The sequence below is a fragment of the Coregonus lavaretus genome (genome assembly GCF_964263955.1).
Source record: "Coregonus lavaretus genome assembly, contig: HAP1_SCAFFOLD_626, whole genome shotgun sequence".
In the NCBI taxonomy this organism is placed as follows: Eukaryota; Metazoa; Chordata; class Actinopteri; order Salmoniformes; family Salmonidae; genus Coregonus; species Coregonus lavaretus.
In genome coordinates this window covers 220584-238977 of record NW_028159851.1, presented here as the reverse complement: position 1 = coordinate 238977, position 18394 = coordinate 220584, and the positions used below count along the sequence as shown (strand labels likewise).

At 40.6% G+C, this 18394-nt stretch overlaps 1 protein-coding gene across 1 annotated transcript; it reads right to left on the bottom strand.

Moving 5' to 3' along the window:
* Window positions 1-6393: 6393 nt before the first annotated feature.
* On the bottom strand, window positions 6394-17855 carry LOC311122387 (NLR family CARD domain-containing protein 3-like; the record flags this gene model as incomplete). The annotated part of the gene is made up of 6 exons (XM_084196754.1): window positions 17633-17855; window positions 9705-9821; window positions 9270-9343; window positions 6887-8642; window positions 6530-6621; window positions 6394-6416 (listed from the first exon to the last, which is right to left on the bottom strand). The coding sequence occupies exons 1-6, from the start codon at window positions 17848-17850 to the stop codon at window positions 6394-6396; spliced, it is 2280 nt and encodes a 759-aa protein (XP_084052880.1). The 5' UTR covers window positions 17851-17855.
* Between the last annotated feature and the right edge of the window lie 539 nt (window positions 17856-18394).

The window sequence follows — 18394 nt, the reverse complement described above, 5'->3', positions numbered from 1 at the left end:
CCTTCCTCTCCTGCTGATTCCTTTATATGCCACTCCTATACCAGCCCCAATCCCACTCCACTCTACCTCCCAGTAACAGCGCCCAGTCAGACCCTCTCTACACAGCACCTGTCCAAGGATCTCAAATCTCTCTGGGTGATCAGGATACGGCTGCTCCTCTCTCCTCCGTGTCACCTTTCTGTTCTTCTTAGACAGAGAGAGGCGTCTGTTTACTGTGTTTAGGTCCAGTCTGAGATCACAGACATCTGATGGATGAAACCAGACACAATATTAGAAATCATCATCATCCTGAACACACACACACACTGAACATACACATCCTGAACACACACACACACACACACACATCCTGAACACACACACACTGGATACACACTGGATAAACACTCACATCTGTATGCATGAACACACACACCCTGAACACACACACACCTTCATGCATGCATGAACACACACACACATTTCTAACGTAACAGGAACACGCCACACACATACACAGACACACACATTGTCAAAGCAACTCTTTGTGAACTTTGGTGTCCCTGATTTGTGCTTTTGTAGAACTACAGCTGATATTTAATATGACCAAGTAAGTAATGATGGTGGTCTTTGACTTTTACTTCACTTGAATTAAGACTTATTCTTAGTCATATTCTTCACAGCAGTCAACACTCACATTTTCTAAGTCCAGGTTTCATTGTGTTCTCTCCACCATGTTCCACACTGTAGCGGTAAGCAGAAGAACAGACAGTCATTGAGGGATACACGTGAACTCACACACACACTGGACACACACACACATACACACACACACACACACACACACTGGACACACACACACACACACAGTCAGCATATAACTTTGTCCAAGTGTGTGTGTGTGTGTTTGTGTCCAGTGTTTGTGTCCTGTTTGTGTGTGTGTGTGTGTGTGTCCAGTGTTTATGTGGGTCCAGTGTGTGTGTGTGTGTGTGTGTCCAGTGTGTGTGTGTGTGTGTGTGTGTGTGTTTGTCCAGTGTGTGTGTGTTTGTCCAGTGTGTTTGTGTGTGTCCAGTGTGCTTGTGTGTGTCCAGTGTGCTTGTGTGTGTCCAGTGTGTGTGTGTTTGTCCAGTGTGTCCATTGTGTGTGTATGTGTGTCCAGTGGGAGTGTGTGTATGTGTGTCCAGTGGGAGTGTGTGTGAGTGTGTGTCCAGTGTGTGTGAGTGTGTCCAGTGTGTGTGTGTGTGTGTGTCCAGTGTGTGTGTGTGTGTGTGTCCAGTGTGTGTGTGTGTGTGTGTCCAGTGTGTGTGTGTTTCCTTTTTGTGTATGTGTGTGTGTCCAGTGTGTGTGTGTGTGTGTGTCCAGTGTGTGTGTGTGTGTGTGTCCTTTGTGTGTATGTGTCCAGTGTGTTTGTACAGTGTGTGCGTGTCCAGTGTGTGTGTGTGTGTCCAGTGTGAGTGAGTGTGTGTGTGTGTCGAGTGTGTGTGTGTGTGTGTGTGTGTGTGTATGTGTGTGTGTGTTCAGTGTATGTGTGGGTCCAGTGTGTGTCTGTGTCCAGTGTGTGTTTGTGTGTGTGTGTGTGTGTGTGTCCAATGTGTGTCCAGTGTGTGTGTATGTGTGTCTAGTGTGTGTTTGTGTGTGTGTGTGTGTGTTTGTCCAGTGTGTGTCTAGTGTGTTTGTGTGTGTCCAGTGTGTGTGTGTCCAGTGTGTGTTTGTGTGTGTGTTTGTCCAGTGTGTGTCTAGTGTGTTTGTGTGTGTCCAGTGTGTGTGTCCAGTGTGTGTGTATGTGTGTCCAGTGTGTGTTTGTGTGTGTGTGTGTGTGTGTGTTTGTCCAGTGTGTGTCTAGTGTGTTTGTGTGTGTCCAGTGTGTGTCTAGTGTGTTTGTGTGTCCAGTGGGAGTGTGTGTGTGTCCAGTGTGTGTGTGTCCAGTGTGTGTGTGTGTCCAGTGTGTGTGAGTGTGTGTCCAGTGTGTGTGTGTGTGTGTCCAGCGTGTGTGTGTGTGCATATCCAGTGTGTGTCCACACACACACACACACACACACACACACACTGGACAAACACACACAAACTGGACACACACACACACACACACACACACACACACACTTGACAAACAGACACACACTGGACACACATACACACACTCCCACTGGACTCACACACACACAATGGACACACTGGACACACACAAACACACTAGACACACACTGGACAAACACACACACACACTGGACAAACACACACACACACACACACATACACACACACATTGGACACACACACACACACACACACACACACACACACACAGGACACAAACACTGGACACCAACACATACAAAAACACACTGGACACACACACACACAGTCAGCATATAACTTTGTCCAAGTGTGTGTGTGTGTGTGTTTGTGTCCAGTGTTTGTGTCCTGTTTGTGTGTGTGTGTGTGTGTCCAGTGTATATGTGGGTCCAGTGTGTGTGTGTGTGTGTGTGTGTGTGTGTGTCCAGTGTGTGTGTGTGTGTCCAGTGTGTGTGTGTGTGCATATCCAGTGTGTGTGTGTGTCCAGTGTGTGTGTGTGTGTGTCCAGTGTGTGTGTGTGTATCCAGTGTGTGTGTGTGTTTCCTTTTTGTGTATGTGTGTGTGTCCAGTGTGTGTGTGTCCAGTGTGTGTGTGTGTCCAGTGTGTGTGTGTGTGTCCTTTGTGTGTATGTGTCCAGTGTGTTTGTACAGTGTGTGCGTGTGTGTGTGTCCAGTGTGTGTTTGTGTGTGTGTGTCCAGTGTGAGTGAGTGTGTGTGTGTGTGTGTGTCGAGTGTGTTTGTGTGTGTGTATGTGTGTCCAGTGTATGTGTGTGTCCAGTGTGTGTCTGTGTCCAGTGTGTGTTTGTGTGTGTGTGTGTGTGTGTCCAATGTGTGTCCAGTGTGTGTGTATGTGTGTCCAGTGTGTGTTTGTGTGTGTGTGTGTGTGTGTGTGTGTGTGTGTGTGTGTGTGTGTGTGTGTGTGTGTGTGTTTGTCATGTGTGTCTAGTGTGTTTGTGTGTGTCCAGTGTGTGTGTGTCCAGTGTGTGTTTGTGTGTCCAGTGTGTGTCTGTTTGTCAAGTGTGTATGTGTGTGTGTGTGTGTGTGTGTGTGTCCAGTTTGTCTGTGTTTGTCCATTGTGTGTGTGTGTGTGTGTGTGTGTCCAGTGTGAGTGTGTGTGTGTGTGTCCAGTGTGAGTGTGTGTGTGTGTGTGTGTGTGTGTGTGTGTGTGTGTGTGTCCAGTGTGAGTGTGTGTGTGTGTGTGTCCAGTGTGTGTGTGTCCAGTTTGTGTGTTTGTGTGTGTGTCCTGTGTGTGTGTGTCAAGTGTGTGTGTTTGTCCAGTGTGTGTGTGTGTCCAGTGTGTGTGTGTGTATCCAGTGTGTGTGTGTGGATCCAGTGTGTGTGTGTGGATCCAGTGTGTGTGTGTGTATCCAGTGTGTGTGTGTGGATCCAGTGTGTGTAGGTGTGGGTCCAGTGTGTGTGTGTGAGTCCTGTATGTATGTGTGTGTCCAGTGTGTATGTGTGTCCAGTGTGTGTGTGTGTGTCGTGTGTGTGTGTGTGTGTTCAGTGTGAGTGTCCAGTGTGTGTGTGTGTGTGTGTGTGTGTGTGTGTGTTTGTGTGTGTGTGTGGACACACACACACACATACACACTGGACACACACACACTGGACACACACACACTGGACACACACACACACACAGTCTTTATATAACTTAGTCCAAGTGGTGGTCAGAATGTTTGTCTTAACTAGCCTGATAACTCCAACATGTCTGATATGAACATTGACATAAACCCTCTACATACTTGAGTTTCTCCAGTCTGCAGTGTGGATCCTCCAGTCCAGCAGAGAGCAGTCTGACTCCTGAGTCTCCTGGGTGATTGTAGCTCAGGTCCAGCTCTCTCAGGTGTGAGGGGTTTGACTTCAGAGCTGAGACCAGAGAAGCACAGCCTTCCTCTGTGACTAGACAGCCTGACAGCCTGCAAAGAGTCATATCATATTAAAACCACACTGCTATTCTTTGGTGGTGAAAATAGTGGCAGTATATTTTTTCAACATTTTAATTTATACCAGTGTCCTGAAACCTGCCATATATATATCATTATTAGAAAAAATCATAATATTGTGTGTAGAGAGAAAAATGTATAGTACAAATATTTGAGTAGACTGACCAGAGCAGTTTAAAAAGCAGTATCAGTCAAAACACAGACAGTGAGGTATCAGATTTAGATTGTATTGAGTATACAGTCCACACTATATATATTTTGACAGCGAAGATAACATTTTAAATGTGGCTCTATGCTCCAGCATTTTGGATTTGTGATCAAATGTTTCATATGAGGTGACAGTATATAATGTCACCTTTTATTTGAGGGTATTTTAATACATATCTGTTTCACCGTTTAGAAATGAAAACACTTCATGCATCTAGTCCCCCTATTTGAAGAAGTCATAAGTATTCTGACCAATTCACTTATAGTGTATCAACGTAGTCAAAAGTTTAGTATTTGGTCCCAAACTCGTTGGTTACATTTGCAGTTTGTTTTGGTTGTGTTTTGGGTTATGTTTTGCCCGATAGTAACTGAATGGTGGATGATTACTGGATTAATCTTCTGTCTAAGTGAGTAGATAACATGTTTCTAAACACTACTGAATGAATCCTGATGATGCCATGATTAAGAATAATCATGAATGAATCATGAATAAAAATGAATGAGAAAGTTACAGAGGCTACAACAAAACAAACTAACCTCTCACCATTAACATCAAATAAAAGGTGACATTATATACTGTCACCTAATATGAAACATTCTATCTCAAATCCAAAATGCTGGAGCATAGCACCAAATGTAAAACGGTAAGCTTCACTGTCCAAACACATATGGTGTGGACTATGTGTGCCTGGTAAACACATGTGGATCTGGTGAAAAGTTATCACTTGTTGACCAACTACAGGAATACTGACCTCAGAGTCTCCAGTTTACAGTGGGGATTCCCCAGTCCAGCAGAGAGCAGCTTCACTCCTGAATCCTTCAGGTCATTGTTACTCAGATCCAGCTCTCTCAGGTGTGAGGGGTTTGACTTCAGAGCTGAGACCAGAGAAGCACAACCTTCCTCTGTGACTAGACAGCCTGACAGCCTGCAAAGAGTCAAATCATATTAAAACCACACTGCTATTCTTTGGTGGTGAAAATAGTGGCAGTATATTTTTTCAACATATTCAGATATATCAGTGTCCTGAAACCTGCCATATCTATTCATAAATTAATGTATCATTATTAGAAATTATCATAATATTGCTTGTAGAGAGAAACATGTATAATACAAATATTTGAGTAGACTGACCAGAGCAGTTTAAAAAGCAGTATCAGTCAAAAGACAGACAGTGAGGTATCAGATTTAGATTGTATTGAGTATACAGTCCACACCATATCTATTTTGACAAAGATAACATTTTAAATGTGGCTCTATACTCCAGCATTTTGGATTTGAGATCAAATGTTTTATATGAGGTGACAGTATATAATGTCACCTTTTATTTGAGGGTATTTTAATACATATCTGTTTCACCGTTTAGAAATTAAAGCACTTTATGTATCTAGTCCCCCATTTGAAGAAGTCATAACTATTTTGACCAATTCACTTACAGTGTATTAAAGTAGTCAAAAGTTGAGTATTTGGTCCCAAACTCGTTGGTTGCATTTGCAGTTTGTTTTGGTTGTGTTTTGGGTTATGTTTTGCCTATTAGTAACTGAATGGTGGATGATGACTGGAGTAATTTTCTGTCGAAGTGAGTAGATAACATGTTTCTAAACACTACTAAATTAATCCTGATAATGCCATGATTAAGAAAAATCATGAATGAATCATGAATAATAATGAGTGAGAAAGTTACAGAGGCTACAACAAAACATGCTAACTCTCACCATTACCAATAACAGAGGGGGTATGATCCTTGTTCCTCTGTAACTTTCTCATTCATCATCATTCATGATTCATTCATGATTATTCATAATCATGGTAGCATCCACATGAATGTAGAAGTGTTCAGAAACATCTTCTATTCTTACTGACAATACAAGTGAAGTGACTCCAAAATGACAGGACATTTTTCACCATTCAGTTTCTATTGGGAAAAACATAATCCAAAACACAACCAAGACTAACTGCAAATGTATTCAACAAGTTTATAGAATCACAAGCTTGATGTAATCACTGCAGGCAAAGAATATTGGACCAAATACTAAACTTATGACTACTTTAATACAATATAAATGAATATGTCCAAATTATTATGACTTTTTCAAATGGGAGAACTAGATACATAAAGTGCTTTCATTTCTAAACAGTAACACAGATATGTATGAAAATATCCTCAAATAAAAGGTGACATTATGTACTGTCACCTAATATGAAACATTTCATCTGAAATCAGACCAACTACAGGAATACTGACCTCAGAGTCTCCAGTTTACAGTGGGGATTCCCCAGTCCAGCAGAGAGCAGCTTCACTCCTGAATCCTTCAGGTCATTGTTACTCAGATCCAGCTCTCTCAGGTGTGAGGGGTTTGACTTCAGAGCTGAGACCAGAGAAGCACAGCCTTCCTCTGTGACTCCACAGCCTGACAGCCTGACAGAGAGATCATCATGATTTCACAAACACACTGTTAATGGACAATGGCAGATGCATTTGGTTTATTCTCTTAAACAACATATAGATTCATCTTCCGTCTCCTAGAATTGTATGGTCATATTGTTATACTAATGTGAACATCAATGCATTGATTCAATATGTTTTTCAATATATATTATCTACATATTATAATTCATATTTTTCTCTAAACTGAATATTTCTTCCTGATGATTAGTACTTAAATGTCATTTTATGTACTCACAGAGCAGCTCTGGAGGCTTTGACCACTGGCAGCAGCCTTAGAAGACCTTCCTCTGATCTGGAGTATTTCTTCAGGTCAAACACATCCAGCTCCTTTTCTGAAGTCAGCAACACTAAGAACAGAGCTGACCACTGTGCAGGTGACAGTTTGGCTTCTGAGAGACTTCCTGAGCTCAGGTAGCTTTGGATCTCCTTCACTAGAGAATGGTCATTCAGTTCATTCAGGCAGTGGAACAGATTGATGCACCTCTCTGGAGAGGGATTCTCCCTGATCTTCTCCTTGATGTACTTCACTGTTTCTTCATGGCTCTGTGAGCTGCTTCTTGTTGTTGTCAGTAGACCTCGTAAGTGCTTCTGATTGGACTCCAGTGAGAGGCCCAGAAGGAAGCGGAGGAAAAGGTCCAGGTTTCCTGTCTCACTTTGTAAGGCTTTATCCACAGCACTCTTGTAGACAGTAACTTCAGTAACTTGAGGTTCGGCCATTAGATTCTCATTGTTGTTGATGAATGAGAGGAACACATATACAGCAGCCAGAAACTCCTGAATGCTCAGATGCACGAAGCAGTACACCTTGTCCTGGTACAGCCCACATTCCTCTTTAAAGATCCTAGTGCACAATCCGGAGTACACTGAGGCTTCATTGACATCAATGCCAGCCTCTTTCAGGTCTTCTTCATAGAAAATCAGATTGCCCTTCACAAGCTGTTGAAAAGCCAGTTTTCCCAGTGACAGAATGCTCTCTTTATTCCAGTGTGGACCTGTCTCTTCTTTCCCAAGATACTCTTCATTCTTCTGTTTGGTATGAAACTCCACAAGGTGTATGAACATCTCAGTCAGAGTCTTGGGCATCTCTTCTCTCTTATGTTTCAGCATGTGTTCAAGGACTATTGCAGAAATCCAACAGAAGACTGGAATGTGGCACATGATGTGGAGGCTCCTTGATGTCTTTATGTGTGAGATGATTCTGCTGGCCAGGTCCTCATCATTGAATCTCTTCCTGAAGTACTCCTCCTTCTGTGGGTCATTGAACCCTCGTACCTCTGTCACCTGGTCAACACACCTTGAAGGGATCTTATTGGCTGCTGCAGGTCGGGTAGTTATCCAGAGGAGAGCAGAGGGAAGCAGATTTCCCTTGATGAGATTTGTCAGCAGAACATCCACTGAGGTTGACTCTGTGACGTCACAACAGATCTTGTTCTTCTGGAAGTCTAGGGGCAGTCGGCACTCATCCAGACCATCAAAGATGAACATAACTTTGTACTTGTCGTAGTTGGAGATTCTTGATTCTTTGGTTTCCATTGAGAAGTGATTGAGAAGTTCAATGAAAGTGTGTTTTTCCTTTTTCATCAAATTCAGCTCCCGAAAAGGGAATGAAAATACAAATTGGACATCCTGATTTGCTTTTCCTTCAGCCCAGTCCAGAATGAACTTCTGCACAGAGACTGATTTTCCAATGCCAGAGACTCCCTTTGTCAGCACAGTTCTGATGAGTTTGTCTTGTCCAGTTAAGGGTTTGAAGATGTCGTTACATTTGATTGCAGTCTCTGGTCTTGCTTGTTTCCTGGTTGTTGTCTCAATCTGTCTCAGCTCATGTTCATTATTGACCTCTCCTTTTCCACCCTCTGTGATGTAGAGCTCTGTGAAGATCTTATTGAGAAGTGTTGGGTTTCCTTGTTTAGCGATCCCCTCAAATACACATTGAAACTTCTTCTTTAGATTCGATTTGAGTTCACGTTGGCAAATCACAGCAAGCTCATCTGAATGAAGAAATAACACAGAGGATATTAATATTAAGTCTGTTTTAATGCCTACAGTATTGTAAGGATGTTTTCTAAAGTTTAAATTGCAATCATTTATTCTCTTAACTGTTTTCATAATGCATTACAGACTGGTGTGACTGATTTATATCATTATTGATGGTATTATTAATGTTCTCTCTCTCTCTCTCTCTCTCTCTCTCTCTCTCTCTCTCTCTCTCTAAATTAATCACCACAACACATCCCTGCTGCTGTTATGTGACTGTATGAATGTGTAAATGTTAAATGATGCATTCCACACTGGAGTGACTGATTATATTATTATTATTCTTATTATTCTTATTATTCTTATTATTCTTAGGTATTACTGATGGTATCATTAATGTTGTCTATCTCTCTCTCTGTCAATCAGTGACTGATTCTATTACTATTATTAAAGTTGCCTATATTTCTCTCTCTGTCTAAATTAATCAACACAACACATTCCGCTGCTACTTGATGAGGTCACTAGGTGTTGTGTTAAGGCTACTACAATATCATTGAGTTACACAGCTACTTTAGCTGTACTTTAGCAACAGCTTTTAAATGTTATAAAACAGCATTCAACATGAGGCAGACAGCTCTTACTTTTCTCCAGTGTGTCAGCAAGCTCCTTCTGGTTCATTTTCAGAATCTCGGACTCTGATCTCTCCTGTTGGTTTCTGTGGACAAAACATGAGATTACATCTCCTCATCCAGGGAGTGCACACACACACACACACACACACACACACACACACACACACACACACACACACACACACACACACACACACACAGACACACACACACACACACACACACACACACACACATACACACACACACACACACACACACACACACACACACAGGGAGGGAATGTAGTGTTTGTTTAATATTGTTTTAGGACTATGAAAATGGAAAAAAGGATTAGCCTATGAATTATGAAAACAACTAAAATAAATGGTCAAATGGGAGAGGAGAAATGACTAGAGTCAGTGTTGTTTAACTCACTGACCATGACCCATGAGTTCTTCTTACCTTTGTTCACTAGAAAAGTCTCCCTCTCTGAAGAATATATGACGATTCATAGACTTGTCACTCTTCATGGACACACAGCTGGGTACAGGGGAGGCTGGTCTCTCCTGCTTGATTGGGCTTCAACACAACAGAGAAATACATTACGTCTCTCATCTACTCTGAGCTCAGATGGGGAAACTTAAGAAGAGTTTCATTCCAAAACGCTATATATCCATTTTCAGAAATGTTCGTAAATTAGCTTTTAGTGTTTAAAGAAATTATGAAAGAGATTGGTGTGTTTTTTCACTAGCTAATCATGGAATGCGATTGACAGATGTATTTGTTTAAAATGTATCACTTGATGGTTTCATTTCAGAGAGACAAATAATCATGTTTTTTTGCTAAATGCATGTATCTGCCTCACTCTCAGAGAAATAAGTAGTACTGCTAGGTTTTACACAGTAATAATATATATCTGCCTCACTCTCAGAGAAATAAGAAGTACTGCTAGGTTTTACACAGTATTAATATATATCTGCCTCACTCTCAGAGAAATAAGTAGTACTGCTAGGTTTTACACAGTAGTTATATATATCTGCCTCACTCTCAGAGAAATAAGAAGTACTGCTAGGTTTTACACAGTAATAATATATATATCTGCCTCACTCTCAGAGAAATAAGTAGTACTGCTAGGTTTTACACAGTAATAATATATATCTGCCTCACTCTCAGAGAAATAAGTAGTACTGCTAGGTTTTACATAGTAATAAGATATCTGCCTCACTCTCAGAGAAATAAGTAGTACTGCTAGGTTTTACACAGTATTAATGTATATCTGCCTCACTCTCAGAGAAATAAGTAGTACTGCTAGGTTTTACACAGTAATAATATATATCTGCCTCACTCTCAGAGAAATAAGTAGTACTGCTAGGTTTTACACAGTCAAATGTGACCGACCGGCTCGATTCGGTCTTCTGTAGCAAAATTTGAAATTGTGTTTTTTTACATTGGATAAAAGTAGAGACTCAGCTAGAAAAAGGTATATCATACACTACAGTTGAGGAACAATGGGAAAGTAATTCTGCTTTGAAAGATGATAAACTTGTAACCACACTTTTGAGAAATTGGCCTTTGAATGTTTTGGTTAACCTACTGGAGAGCTCTTCTTTATCTACAGTGGTGTTACTTTGGCAGATAATGTCACCCATCTAAATAAATAATATATATACAGTTAACTAAATGTATGGTGTTTTTGGTTTATGTCAGTTTCATTGTTTGTTATGCTATAAATTGTTATTTTATGGTTGTAAGTATTAAAATGAACTAGAAAATGTCATATTTTGCAATTCTGAGTAATTACTACTTTAGTAAGGATATACTTTATTCAGTACTACTGCAGTTGCTAAATAATTCCAATAGATGGCAGCATAAGACCACGAATGACATTTCAGAAGGTTAATTTCATTTTCTCCCTGGATACATCACTTCTCCCCCTCACAGGAAAACTCCTGCACACGCTTTTTACTGTCCCTTTCCACACTGCTAACGCAAGAGGAACGACTGAAAAAGCAATTAACAGATTACTGTGAAATAATATAATGATGATTCATGTTTATTATTACCTGTTTTTATGCTCATGTTTTGAAATTATACTTCATTACTATAACAATTATCAATAAGCCTGAACATTAATTTAGTCACCTCTGGTCGAGAAAAACGTATTTTCCTAGTACATTCATTGTCAGATTCATCAACCAGCAGCGAGCACTCTGCCTTCAGGGAAAACTACCCGCCCTCCAAGACACATACAGCACCCGATGTCACAGGAAGGCCAAAAATATCATCAAGGACATCAACCACCCGAGCCACTGCCTGTTCACCCCGCTATCATCCAGAAGGCGAGGTCAGTACAGGTGCATCAAAGGTGGGACCGAGAGACTGAAAAACAGCTTCTATCTCAAGGCCATCAGACTGTTAAATAGCCATCACTAGCACATTAGAGGCTGCTGCTGCCTATTGAAATCACTGGCCACTTTAAGAAATGGAACACTGGTCACTTTAATAATGTTTACATATCTTGCACTACTCATCTCAAATGTATATACTGTATTCTATAATATAATATTCTACTGTATCTTAGTCCATGCCGCTCTGTCATTGCTTGTCCATATATGTATATATTCTTAAATTCCATTCCTTACTAGATGTGTCTGTATTGGGCATATGTTGTGAAATTGTTAGATATTACTTGTTAGATATTACTGCACTGTCGGAGCTAGAAGCACAAGCATTTCGCTACACCCGCTATAACATCTGCTAAACACGTGTATGTGACAAATAACATTTGATTTGATTTGATGTAATTTATTGGCGGGCTGGAAGATGCATTCTTGTCTTTTCTATTCCGAGGTTATTTACTCCCAATATCAGATATTAAGATTATTTTCTATAATGCATGTAAACTAGGGTTGAGGTTAGTGAATCTGACTAGTGATTATTTACCTGGGGTTCAACACCTGCTATAGGCACTATTTTATTGCTCTTCCAAAAGCATCACAGGCCTAATACGAGATATATAGCTAACTAAAGTAATGAGTGACCATCTTAGAAAATCATGGGACATATAGTATTTGGTGGCATAATATTTTATGTCAATCATATTGCTGCTTGTAGCCTATAACTGATGCTTCGTTGTCTTATGCTGCAATCTATTGGAAATATTTAGCAATTACAAGTTATTAATTCACGTACAGACATTGGTGAGGCAGCTGAGAAATAAAGTGTATTAGATCAGTCTCAAACCTGCCCCACGCCAATTGCTGGACTTTCACACAGAGGTTACTAGGTCACCAAATTCAAACCACATTTGAAAAATAAAACAAAATTGTCTTATTTATCAAGTGTTCTGTCTTGCAATTATACATATAATAAAACAACAACAAAATAATCAAAACGCTATTTAATACTATAATTGTATTTACTAAGATAATATTATTACTAAAATAGTTTCTAAAAGTGTTCTAGGCTACCCTACCCTAGAATTAGGGGTTAGGGTTACGGCTAAAATAGGTTATAAGTAGGGTAAGAGTTTCTGTATAGCACTTTGTGACATCTGCTGGTGTAAAAAGAGCTTTATAAATACATTTGATTGATTGTTAGGTTTAGGGTTTATATGGCAAAAAACAGTATGGGTTTATGGCACTCTTGCTCCTCCTTGTGGCCGTATGTGGGTACTAAATAACTCATTCATTACATTTACGTCATTTAGCAGACACTCTTATCCAGAGCGACTTACAGTTAGTGAGTGCATACATTATTTATTTATTTTTTCATACTGGCCCACAGTGGGAAGCGAACCCACGGGTCTCCCGGTCGCGGACGGCTACGACAACAAGGATCTCTAGTGGCACCTTAGACCACTGCACCACTCGGGAGACCTGACACTTCATGACACTTGCTAGGCTCATAATCTGAGGTAGCAACTGTGTCAGATCTACAAATCCATTAGCTAGACCACCCGATTAGACAACAATCACCCCATTATACCCATTTGGTTTGCAACTCAGTGAACCTGCGCAGCATTCGTAACCTTGTTAATAATAAGTTACCTGAGATAAACCTACAGGGTTAACGCTCACCAAGTAGCCGTGACCTTGTTAATAATAAGTTACCTGAGGTAAACCTACAGGGTTAACGCTCACCAAGTAGCCGGAACCTTGTTAATAATCAGTTACCTGAGGTAAACCTACAGGGTTAACGCTCACCAAGTAGCCATAACCTTGTTAATAATAAGTTACCTGAGGTAAACCTACAGGGTTAACGCTCACCAAGTAGCCATAACCTTGTTAATAATAAGTTACCAGAGGAAAACCTACAGGGTTAACGCTCACCAAGTAGCCGTGACCTTGTTAATAATAAGTTACCTGAGGTAAACCTACAGGGTTAACGCTCACCAAGTAGCAGTAACCTTGTTAATAATAAGTTACCTGAGGTAAACCTACAGGGTTAACGCTCACCAAGTAGCCGTAACCTTGTTAATAATAAGTTACCTGAGGTAAACCTACAGGGTAAACGCAGGCAGGTCTCATTGATAACAATAGTGAAGCTGGCATTGTGACGCAGAACAATGGGCTGGGAATAGAACGTTCTGAAGGCGAGTCGGTGCCACGGAGCTCAATAGAACTAATAGGAGCTGGTAGGGTGAAAAATGCCCAAACATAAGGCCTGTTTTTTCGCGATTACTTCATAACCAGGGACAGAAGGTAATATTATGAAACTGGGCTCCATGGCGGATGCAATGAACTAATTGTATCGGAAATAAACGTTGTAAAAAATGTAACTTGAGGCGCCCCGTATTTTCCTAGTACATTCATTGTCAGATTCATCAACCAGCAGCAAGCACTCTGCCTTCTAGCACAAGCGAGGGGCATGTTGAGGTACATTTGCTAACCGCGAGGGTTGCATGATGTAATTTATTGGTGGGCTGGAAGACGCACTCTTGTCTTATCTATTCCGAGGTTGTTTACTCACAATATCAGATATTAAGATCATGTTTTATAATGCATGTATACTAGGGTTGAGGTTGGAGCATCTGACTAGTGATTATTTACCCGGGGTTCAACACCTGCTATAGTCACTATTTAATTGCTCTTCCAAAAGCAACACAAGCCTAATACGAGATATATAGTTTACTAAAGTAATGAGTGACCATTTTTGAAAATCATGGGACATATAGTATTTGGTTGCATGCTATTTTATGTCAATCATATTGCTGCTTGTAGCCTACAACTGATGCTTCGTGGTCTTATGCTGCCATCTATTGGAAATATTTAGCAATTAAAAGTGATTAATTCAAGTACAGACATTGGTGAGGCAGCTGAGAAATAAAGTGTATTTTTCTTGTTAATTCCTTAGATCAGTCTCAAACCTGCCCCACCTATCCCGCTCCAATTGCTGGACTTTCACATAGAGGTTACAAGGTCACCCAGTTCAAACCACATTTGAAAAATAAAAACTAATGTGGGGTTTTAAGGCAAAAAAAACAGTATGGGTTTATGGCACTATTGCTCCTCCTTGTGGCCGTATGTGGTTACTACATAACTCATTCATGACACTTCCTAGGCTCATAATCTGAGGTAGCAACTGCGTCAGATCTACAAATCCATTAGCTAGACCACCCGATTAGACAACAATCACCCCATTATACCCATTCGGTTTGCAACTCAGTGAACCTGCACAGCATTCGCTCAATTTGATGCCTACGAACGAAGATTTTGATGCATATCAAATTACCCAGCAGCAATATAGAAACAACAAGTCATCAAAAACATTGTTATTTCTTAATTTAAAAATGTCTTCTGGCTGTTTAAATCGGCCACATCTTGAAAAAGAGGACAGGGACATTCGTTTTGTTTAGATTGTACACTTTTTTCTTAAAATAAATATGGTTAACCATAACCAGAAAATGTTTAATGTTTGATGGCAATCCGCCAGCCATCACTTCTTAGACTGTGGATCACCACAACATGTACTTAGGCGAACAGTGAGCGCGGTCACAAAGTATCTGTAACCTTGCTAATTGTAACTTACCTGAGGTAAACCTACAGGGATAACACAGGCAGGTCTCATTGATAACAATAGTGAAGCTGGTGTTTAGCCGCAGAACAATGGGCTGGGAATAGAACTTTCGGAAAGAGAGTCGGTGCCACGGAGCTCAATAGAACTAATAGGAGCTGGTAGGGTGAAAATTAAATTAAATTGAAAATAAAAACCTAAAATAAGGTCATGTTTTTTCGCGATTACTTCATTACGAGGGACATAATGTAATTTTATGAAACTGGGCGCCATGGCGGACGCAATTAACTAGTTTTTATCAGGAAAAAAAGTGTTAAAAATGTAATGGAGCCCAGTTGAGGCGCCCTGAAAATAATATTCAAAAGTTTGGTCCTTGGACACTAAAGTTACAGTCCATCTAGTGAAGAGAGGAGAACCGGACAGAGGGAGCGTAGGAAGCAAGCATCTGTCAACGAGAGAGGGAGAAGCCCTCCACGGTATTTAACAGGTGGAAGAAACAACCAGGGAGCTCCATCGGTCCACAAGAAATGCAGGCAGCCGGTGATGATGTAGTGATAGCCAGGATAACTAGGATGCTGCTGGTAGAGTAGCTAGCTTAGCTAGCTGTACCGACTAGCTTGGCTAGCTAGCAGATCGTTCGTCTGTCCCTCGAGGATGATGACGAATCCGGTGAACCACAAGATGAAACAAGGATAGCGAGTGAAAAGGATCTGGCTACACTCATACTGTCACTGACCATTACGCAAAAAAGCAAATTGAACAATAAACTTCGGCGTCTCAACACTGTAACGAACTCCGTCGTTATTCCCCAACATCACCTTGTCCACTCAGCGCGTAAATGGACAATATGCTTGGCGCCAAACCGTACATGGACGCGGACAGTTCTGTACGGGGACGCGGACAGTTCCAGAACGCGGACATGAGCAGAGGAACACAATAAACTAAACCCAGTCTTTACAGTGGCTTACTTTAGTAATATTATTTTATTTATTTTTATATGTAAAACAAACATTCAAAGTTTTTTTTATAACAATATTTTGAGATCTGGGCCCATATCCACAAAGTATCTCAGATTAGAACATTGGTCGTATAAGTGCTGAGAATAAAGACATTTTACTCTTATGGGTATAAATTAAAGCTATGCATGAAGCCTCTAGTCCCACCTAGTCGGTAGATATTTAGGACACATCATGAGCTGTCCTAACCAGTTAAGAATTAACAGCAGGTGTCTTGATAATACTATAGAATAATGCAGCGAGTCAGTGGTTCCTGCGCCACATGTAATTGCTTTGGAGTAGTTAAAAATAATATTTTTATACTTCTATATGATCAATCCATAAATAATATAGACCTACATGCAACCGTATGTCTTGTGCTTTTGGCAATGATTTCTTTATAATAATTATGTATAAGTGATACCATTAATGTCTGCATAGCATGTTGTCTTCATTTTGGCATTTTAACTCATGCTTATTTCTGAAGAGTAACTCAGGTTTTCGCCCAGCGGCTAAGGAGTTGGAGCTGTGGCAGGAGTTGGACCTATGGCAGAAAGGTGGCTGGTTCGAATCCCGGGCCGGGCGCTGGAAAAAACGGGCGGGGTTGATCTGACCACTGGAAGGCTGCTGGGTTCACATCCTCAAAACAATCACTTTTCGTTGATCAGAACTCTAGAGGTTCTTCTTCACTGAACCCAAAAATATATATAACTTTTAGTGGTTCCATATATTAAGGAAGTGATAGAAGCATTTCTGGTTCTATAAGGAACCTTATTTTCTAAGTGTATAATAAACACGTTTTTCTTTTGATTATTTAATTACCTACATCATGTTATTTCAAGTTATCCCTTTGGAGCGCAACATCACGTTGTTAAAAAATAATCCTAAATTGGCCATGGCTATAAATTGGGCAATTGAAGGCATCTAGGGCGAAATATGTGTTCGATGAAAACGAACATTGTATGCAACGTTGTAGGCAACATTTTTGACAAGGGACTTGATGCCTACTATGCCAAAGCTATTTAGAGTTGTTAAACGGATGTGAAGAGTGTGTTGGTATAACGGTAATATTGTCAAAATTCCGCTTGTAACAACCATCAGAATTGGTTAAAGAAATATGCATTCCATTATATTAGGCAATAATGAAGAGTAGGCAAAGTGGTTGTGTCGTATTAAAATTCTATCAAATGTCTTCCATTGCAACGAGTCCAGTCAGGGTGCTGCAGAACCCCTGCAGTACCTCCACTGACCCCGGATTGAGAACTCCTGATTTAGCAGATACTCTAATCCAGAGTGATTTACAGTAAGTGCATTCATCTTAAGATAGCTATTTATTTTGTAAATAAAATTAATATATTCTTCATAAAAATGTCATCTCACCTCTTAGCTTTGGTGTCATGTTCCCCAGACAGACTCATTTTATAGGCAGGGCCCCCCTCCTCTCTCTCCCCAGAGAGACTCATTTTAGAGGCAGGGACCCCCTCCTCTCTCTCCCCAGACAGACTCATTTTAGAGGCAGGGACCCCCTCCTCTCTCTCTCCAGAGAGACTCATTTTAGAGGCAGGGCCCCCCTCCTCTCTCTCCCCAGAGAGACTCATTTTAGACCACTGACCCCTAAACAGAGATGCAGAATGTTGGTTGTGGTTAACACAGTGACAACTCATTCTAGAATGTAAATTGTTCTCTTTTACTCATGATCTCTTAGAAATAAAACATTTACTAACAGACATATCCAAACAGTCGGGTGATTTAATTCAATCACATGAACATTGTTACGTTCCTCAACAAGAAATAAAACATTGTCTCTCAAACAGAAGAAGGAACTAACAAATAGTCACTAACAACAACCAAAACGAAACAGGTGGTTTTAGGAGGGGTTCTGAAAGACACTCATTGGGGTGTCCACTAGTGATGGGAATCAGAGGCTTTCTGAACGCTTTGGGGCTTTCACCAAATTGTGCCGAAAATGCCATTGATAGATTTGAGTGCTAATAAACAACATTTAGTTAGAATGTGGGGTTCGCTTTTTGCCTCCAGGTTCACTATGTTTTGAAAAACGATGCATATGTGACTTTCAACGTGGCACCGTCATAGGATGCCACCTTTCCAACAAGTCAGTTTGTCAAATTCCTGCCCTGCTAG